Source organism: Nuphar pumila, chromosome 16, assembly GCF_984573655.1.
Source record: "Nuphar pumila chromosome 16, dmNupPumi1.hap1.1, whole genome shotgun sequence".
Classification (NCBI taxonomy): Eukaryota; Viridiplantae; Streptophyta; class Magnoliopsida; order Nymphaeales; family Nymphaeaceae; genus Nuphar; species Nuphar pumila.
In genome coordinates this window covers 74,630,091-74,638,737 of record NC_143264.1, presented here as the reverse complement: position 1 = coordinate 74,638,737, position 8,647 = coordinate 74,630,091, and the positions used below count along the sequence as shown (strand labels likewise).

General features: G+C 38.7%; 1 protein-coding gene across 1 annotated transcript; it reads left to right on the top strand.

Annotated features, from left to right (window-relative positions):
• The first annotated feature begins 1,164 nt into the window (after positions 1 to 1,164).
• Positions 1,165 to 8,269, top strand: LOC149813616 (uncharacterized). The gene is made up of 2 exons (XM_089990875.1): positions 1,165 to 2,621; positions 8,042 to 8,269. Exon 1 carries the CDS (start codon positions 1,229 to 1,231, stop codon positions 2,573 to 2,575), a length of 1,347 nt encoding a protein of 448 aa, XP_089847001.1. The 5' UTR covers positions 1,165 to 1,228; the 3' UTR covers positions 2,576 to 2,621; positions 8,042 to 8,269.
• Positions 8,270 to 8,647: the final 378 nt, after the last annotated feature.

Genomic DNA, 8,647 nt, shown 5'->3' with positions numbered 1-8,647 from the left:
CCTAACCCGTTTATTAAACGGGTCGTGTTCGTGTTAGGGGTATGCCAACCCGCCAACCTGTTTGACCCATTTAATAAACGGGTTAGGCGGGCAGGTCAACCCGTTTATATGAATCCGTCAACTCGCAACCCGTTTATATATATATATATATATATATATATATATATATATATATATATAACCCTAACTCCTAACGGGTCGGGTCAACCCGTTTACACCCATCAACCCACAGCACAAGACCTCTCCTCTCCAGTGGTGGTGTGTGCCTATGCGGTTATCGTGTCTATGTTATCGGGTCAACCCGTTTAATAAATGGGTCACCACCGTGTCGTGTAATCATGTCGTGTCGACCCAACCCATTTATTAAATGGGTTAACTGTGTCGGGTTACCCGTTTAATAAATGGGTCGTGTTCATGTTTGCCACATTCGACCCGTTTAATAAACGGGTCGGGTTAGTGTTGAGGTATTTTGACCCTCCGATTGCCACCCCATAAGACAACCTTGTTTGACTAAACAAACATTAAACTTGGTATAATTTTTACAGATAAAACATGCATTTTGTTTATTTTGATCATTCATTCCGTTCAATCCTAGATAAGGTATCAAACAAGCACTTATGGGTTTGGTCAATATTGTCAGTATTTGTATTGGCCCTGACCACTGATTCAATTGTATCTGTCGATATCCATACCGATACTCAAGTGATCAGTCAGACAAAAATTAAAAAAAAATTATGTGTCAGACACATGTTAAAATCATTAAAATAATAATAAATATAAATTTTATTTTTTTTGCAATATTTAAAAAACAGCCTATGTGAAGCGGATCATTTTCTGCCGATAAGCATACTGATAAACATCCTGTTCAATTGGTTGTGATGGCCCATTTTTCAAAATCTTGTTATTTGTTAAAAAAATGCGCATTGTCCTCTTGGCCTCGGGTTTGGTATGAGAAGTGCTGATATCGCGACCCAGTTAGCTGCTTATATCCAAGAGATTATATGTAAAAAGATAGTTTCAGATCGGGTTCGTTATTGAATCCAAATTTTTGGGTTTAAAACTTTAAATTATGAATTTGAAGTCAAACTACCCCACCTGTTTGTTTTTTTGTAATAAAACGGGTGTGCCACGGTCCTACCCAAGACACACACACACACACTCTCTCTCTCTCTCTCAAAACCCTAAATCTGCAATTCTCTACTCGAAGTGAACCCTAGCAAAAAAAAGAATGCCTCTTGAAGAAGACGACTCGAGTGCTTCTTCTTCCTCACCAGGAGAAGAAGTAGAAGAGGAGGAGGATGAGGAAGAAGAAGAAGAAGAAGAGGAAGAAGAGGAGGGAAAGAAGGCTTCGACGATATCGTCTCCACCGCCAAGTCGGTCCTCAAACTCTCGCCGAAGCGGCAAAGTAACCGCCGCTCCTCCACCCCAATCTTCCTCGTCGGAAGAGGAAGAAGAAGAAGAGGAAGACTCCTCGGACGACGAACCTCAACCAGTGAAGGCGCCTCAGGAACCCACCGGGTCGCAGAAGGCTTCGCAGTCGAAAGCCGCATCATCTGGGCCGATCTTACCCAAATCCTTGAATTCAAAGCCGATGGACGGTAAGACGCCGAAACCCTCCGTGCCCGCTGTGCAGGCGAAGACGAAGCGTCCGGCCGACGACTCCCGTGCGGAGGACAGCAGGAGGAAAAGGAAGAAGAAGGAAGAAAGCGAGGATGAGGATGAGGAGATGAAGGTGGATGATTTGAAGGCGGACAGCGTAGCGAAACCAGAGAAGAAGCCCAGTGGCGGCAAGACCCCGCAGGATCATAAGAAGCCGTCTAATAGGGTTTGGGAGGATGAAGACGAGACAGAGCTCCTTAAGGCGCTTCTGGATTACTCGCAGAAGGGGCCGGGGGCTGTGACTGACATGCAGGGTTTCTTTGAGTTCTCGAAGAAGAAGATGGGGAAGTTCAACAAGACCCAGCTCTCGGACAAGGTTCGGAGGCTGAGGAAGAAGTGTGAGATCAATGTCACCAAGGAGCAGGAAGAAGGAAAGCCACCAGCCTTCAAGACGTCGCACGAAGAAGAAGCCTTCTTGATCTCAAAGGAAATCTGGAGGGAGAAGGCTAAGGGAGTGAAAGGAGAAGATGACCAAGAGAAGGGGACGAAGACCGCATCGGGTGAGAAGTCTCGTCCCCATAAGAGTGGTGGTGAGATGCCTAAGAAAGCTGAGAATGGTGGCAGAGGATCAAAATCATCCAAAGGCGAGGTTAAGGCTCCAGAGCAGAAGCCGGAAGAACCTAATGCTTCTATTCCAAATGATGAGAATCTTGTAGGAATTTTCAATAATTCTATGGCCAATGCCAGTGGCACCAGATCAGAGAGACTGTCAGAGGAAATAGGGAGCCTATTCTTGGGTCTTGATGAAGTGATTGGGAAGTGGCTCAGGTCCGCAGACCATTCTAAAGTGAAGGAACTTGAAGAAAAACAGAGGAAATTGGAATGTAAGATGTTAGAGGTTAATGTGGAACGCTTGGAGATTGCTTTTAAAAGGGCTAAGGTTGCCTTTGAAGCATTCAAGGCAGCTAATCCATGATCTAGGAGGCTGTGATCCTGTTGATCATTCAAGATGAATTCTTAAGGTTGGAAGTCTTTCTGATCAGGTGGTTGGTGACATACCGATGTTCACTTTTTGTTGTTTGTGTGTTGCTATATTTTGCCTGCTGTTCAATGCATAATCCAACTTTGTTCTTGAACATGACTTGATTCATATGCTGAAGATTCCTTTTTTTTCCTATATTTTTCCATATCTTGCTATGCTTTTAAGGCATCCTTTATCATAGTTAGTATTTTTTTTTACTGCTGCGCTGGTTATACTGAATTGGTTTATATGTTTGCATTCTTGAGATGGTGCAACTTGGTTATTAATTTTAGTGGCTGGAAGAGTTCTGTATGGTTGAATTATTGGGATTTTTTTAATGCGATGTGCAGTTCTCATTGTATAGGAGGTTGATACATACATAAGGGCTGTTTGAGTACAGTATATCTGCAAGCAGTGCAGGATGACGTAAGTGCTGTATATGGGTTTATCCAGCCTGTTTGTGTTTTGAGTATATAGTATATCTGCAAGCAGTGGAAGATGACGTAAGTGCTGTTCATGGGTTTATGCAGCCTATCCAGGATTTATTGATCTTATTTCTGCAATGGTCAATTAGGAAGCTCATGAATTATAAGGGCTTGATGGGTTCAATACTTTCCTTTGTGTTGTGCTTCTTCATTGGTTATGCTTTCACTGAAACTCAATTACTCAAAACCTCTTCATGTGCAAACCTGGTGAGGTGGGGTGGGTAGTTTAAGCATGGTGTGATGTTGGATTATGCACTGCAGCATAAGTGGTAAACATCCCTTGCTGACTGAAGCTAGATGTAATTTAAGAATCATACAAATATCGTTAGGATAAGGGCTGAGAATCCTCATCAATGTGCTATGCTAATCGGAAGGAGCAATCCTACATTGAACATAAGAGTTAATTATAAAGGAGATGGGGCATATTTTAGGTATGCATCAATGAGGTTAGATTATCTTTTTCTTTTCATGTGACCACATATGTTAAAAAGATTTTCTTGGTTAATTGATCTGGGCTATGGTCTCCTTCAAAAACTAGTTTTGAGAAGAATCTACAAGTTTGTCTCATAATCATGGATCAATATGTAGGAAACCTGTTCTTCTGTCCTGCTGAATTCATCTTTGGCTTCCTTGTTTTTTATTTCTTTTTGATGCATTAAAAAATGATATTCCATGTCTATGATTTTTTCTGGCACTAGTAAGGTAACAACTATCTGTTAGTCTTGTGAGAAGCCTTGTTTGTTTTCTTTGTTTATGTTTGCCTTTTCAGAACATGATGGTATCTACTTCTCTTCTGTACAAGAATCTATTCCTTGTTAGTGCTTCTATTCTACTATTCTTTTCTAACTGCATATCCTTAGATCAGGGGTTATGATGTCTCATGTATCAATCTGCTCTCTGCATGCCACATTCAGCTGATTTTCTTGTTGTAAATGTTACCGAAGTTAACAAAGGAAGCCTCCTCTTTGAGTCGGTATGCTGAACCATGTCATCTACCTTCCTGGTTGATTCCAACATCTAAAGCTCATGCAAGCTGTATGGACATCTTCCTTCTCAGAAAGCTCAAAGAGCAGCTCTCACTGGCCAACCTGCTGGATTGGCTGAAATTACTTTTTGCTCTATGTTACGGGGACATGCCACTTTAGGTGGCGTACCCGTGTATGGGTAATGGACACACCATTTTGCATGTCCTATATTATATTATATTATATAATATATTACATTCACTTTATTTTGTATTTATGTCATATTTAGTATATATATCACTCACCGATATTTTGAAAATATTGCGATATTATTGGCTATTTCAAGGTAGCCAATAATATTGGGAATATATTGCGATATTTTCAAAATATCGACATAAACAAAATATTGCGATATTATTGCGATACTTTTTGAGAAAAAAACATTTTTTCTTATTTTAAGTTTGCATTTCCTATTTTTTTGTTTCTTTTATATTTTAAAACCTTTAAAACATGTTTATATTTTTGAAAGAAAAACAATGCAACTTATTATTTTCTTAGCTTTTTTGTTGTTATTTATATTTTTTAAACTCCCGAGATATTTTCGAGATTTATTAACTTTTGAAAATATCTTTGAGAAATACCGTCATCAAGTAATTACCTTTAACAATACAAGTGACTATATATATATAATTATATATATAGCAAAATGAGAAGTTACCCGATCCCATCCATGCCCGACCCGTACCCGATGAGTTTTTTTTTTTTCAAAAATTTTGGTGTTTTTTTTGAAATTCTAACCTTACAGATGTGTTCTACGTGCTTGTTTTCATATGAATCGGGTCTTGGATCATTTGATTCTGATGCGTGGATAGATTTTTATAAGGTTCCAAAATCAACGGTCTACAATTTTTTAAAACTTTTGAGGCTCCGAAAACCGTTTAATTCATCCAAAATGCATAACCCAATAGTCGATTCCTATTGAATCGATCATGCCGAACACATCCGTAAGGTCAGATTTTTGAAAAAAAAAACCCATCGGGACAGGGTCGGGCAGGGATAATTGGGTAGCTTCACACACACACACACACACACACACACACATATATATATATATATATATATATATATATATATATAGCCGTGTCCCCGTGCCGTACCCGTACCCAGGTGACAGCTTTTGCTATTGGTGAATGGTCGTCTAGGTACCTCCCTTTAGCCACCAACCTTGATGCCTCAGTTTATTATTCTCAATCTGGTGCACCCGTCGATCCTTGTGTTTCTTCTATGTCCAAGCTTGGGTAGGGTTTCTTTATCCTAATGGCTATCACATGCTTTGGGTGTGAGACATTTGGGCTAAAATTGCTTTAGTCTAATGCATGCTTAGTGTGAGATATTTCTGTTGAAAGAAACCAACATGAGATTGTTTGCTCTGTTATATTCACAAAGTGGGCCTCTCTCTGCCACAACATGTCCTCCTGTTGATCTCTTTGCCTGTTCCATGCTGCCACCGCCTCCATGCATGATCATGGATATTGTTGTTCATGTCCATATCAAAAGGGTATGGTTGGTGGTGCTTACACAACAGAAGTCATTCTTTTTTTTTTTGATAGGCAAGCTGGGGGGTTAGGCAGACCCCTACCAGTATTACAACCATACCCTTGGGATTCGAACTTGCATCGTCCCAACACCAGGTGACGACTGACGAGCAATCACTGCTCCTACCAGACAGGCGGAGCCCCCGTTGGTAACAGAAGTCATTCTTCTAGCACTTCTACTAGCAAGGATGCAACAAGCAAGGAATACTACTGTTAAAGTACTAATCCTAGTTTGTGTGCTCAAGTGGCTTTAGATATTCCAGACCACAGTAGTGAAGGTTTTTAAATGAAACCAAAATGAAATGTTGCTAATAAACCAAAACTGTAGCCATTGAAGTCAAGACTTCCCTCAGACTTGGCTGGTAAAACTTTGGTAGTGTTTATAGCTGGTAGCCTAACAAACTGAATTTTCATTAATAATGTCTGACCATCTAATAATCTACACTTTCAGCCCATTGAAGTTTGAGCCTTTCTTCCTCTATACATTTGACACTATCTGAATGTTCTTTTTTTTTTTTCCCTTTTTGGGGTTAGATTCTTAATCAATAATTTCATACTGAATGTAGTTCATTAGACATATTTCACACAGATGAATCTGAAAATGAAGGCAGCATTTTCAACATGAATGGCGTCTGGGAGTTTGAACAAAAAGACTGACATTTTTGTGCAAAAATAACATGTTTATTCTTTTACGTGTCAGTATACCATTTCATATTGTAGTAGGGGGGAGTGTTCATGCAATCATTTTACTTGACATTATTCTAATCTTGCCTAACATGAAATGATTCACTAAATAATTTGCCTGGAAGATGATTATGGTGTTCTGAATATCTGATTTAGATGGCATTCTGGGTTTCAATAAGGGATATCTTTTTATTGGGTAATGCAAGAAGATTCAGATCCTCTGGTAAGAATAATGGAAATAAACATGTAGAAGATATAAAGAATGAAAACCCCCATAAAAGTAACAATAATATTATAACATAATGATAGTATATTCATAATAGGCAACAGTTTAAGTATCTTGCACTTTAATCACGATTTCGTGGCACATGAATTTCTCACAATAAAATTGCGAGAAACTCAAAATATCAGATGATATGTTTGACTTATGGATCTCAAATGCCAACCAAAGTTGTCTCCCATTGTTACTATTTTTTACTGCAATATTTTTGGCTAGGTTCATGTTACATGCTTCACTAGACCAGTCAGGCATAGTTTAGATTCCTTTTTCAGATTATGCTCAAACTGAATGATCGGTTGGTAAATTGTTGGATATTGATCTTAAATGAGATTTAAATGTATGTTCAAATTGGATTTAAATTTATCTGACTAGGTCTTTCTAATATGATCCGAATTCATTTCAATATTTTATATTGGATGTGTCTTTGGATTCTAGTCAAATATGATCTCTTTGTGCTTTTTTTAGATACGTAACCCTTGTTTCCGACTATAACAGGTGCACCATTGAGAAATTCAATATCTTGCCTGTTTCCAATATGTTGCAAATTTGTCTAAGATTGTAATGAGATTTTGTCGTGATTTTATTAATTTCTTACTCTTATATCTGTTTCGAATTTTTATAATTTTGTTTTTTTAATTATAAAAGTATGGAGTTGATTAATCTTTTATTAAAGCATACTATTTGAACTTTGAAATTTTCCTTGCCAAAGTACTGGGGCATTGTTTTCCAACCTCTTTGTCCGAGATGTGTTATCAGATCCGGTGTTTCTATGAAATCCGGAACTAAATTCAACTCATATTTCATTGGATTTACTTGTCACAGTGACACGCCCCGTATAGTGCATATCATGGGTGACACGAGTCAGATACACTGACACTACCCTAACAGATACCAGCATTATTTTAATACTTTTTGATAACTTTTAACTTTAAAGAACATTTCAAAGATTTTTTTTTATCTATTAACCAATTAAAATGTTTTCTATTGATTAGAAAATAGAAAATCCATATCGACATCTTATTTTTCAGAAATTTTTTGCATTCACTTGTCCAACTCAAGTCGCTTGTCTCTTGTACCCGTGTTTTTGTCACTGCTTGCAAATGCAGGCTTGGGACTATGATCCAAGCCGTGGCTTTGGCCCCTATTGTAAGCTGATTGGACTTGGTTCAGATACCTAAACGGATATTGCACAGTCGGATTCAGATCCAGATGGGAAAATCTAATACCAATTCCGCATCCCACTAACTTAAATGGCTAATCTGATACGCCTTTTACTTGTAATCAACTTATGGTATTCATCATATTTGGGTTCAGTTCAGATTCATTTGTATGACTATTTTCAATCTGAATCTAGTTATTAATTGGATATTGTTTACTTTGCAGAATTTGACTATTTTTTTTGGATTTGATAGGCATTTGACCAAATCCAAACCGTTGACATCACTATTCCCTAACAAGACAAGTTGGTATGACCATGTGACTTCACCGTTTGGCTGTCTTATTCAACACCATTTAGGTTCTGTTTGGGAGCTGGAGTTGCAAGCGACGATGGAGAATCACTAAATTCCTCTTGGTCGCCACCGTTTGGTTTCGCCAATTTCTACGCCTGCATGAGGATGTCGGATCCACAGATGTCGAAGATGCCCCCCTTGTATCCTTCCCCCCCCCCCCTCCAACACCAGCTACCAAAAAGAGCCTTATTGCTTTTGGTTTGTCAAAAATATCAGATCTGTTTTCTATATTGGATATAACCAATTGCACCATGGGCCAATTGCACATGATCACCCACTTAAATCTGACCTATGTGAAACTTTCACCTGTTTAATGCTATATTAATGCGATAGAAATTATTGGTCGTATAGAAATAGATCCATTTTTGAATGTGCTACATCACCCATATCCCTGGTTCACTACAGCATTATTCATACAAGGTGGTTTATGGGCCGACCCTGCCTGACCTCGACTCAAATTGGACTGCCTGGTGGCCATGGACTGTTTGATGAGCTAGGCCTGGTGAC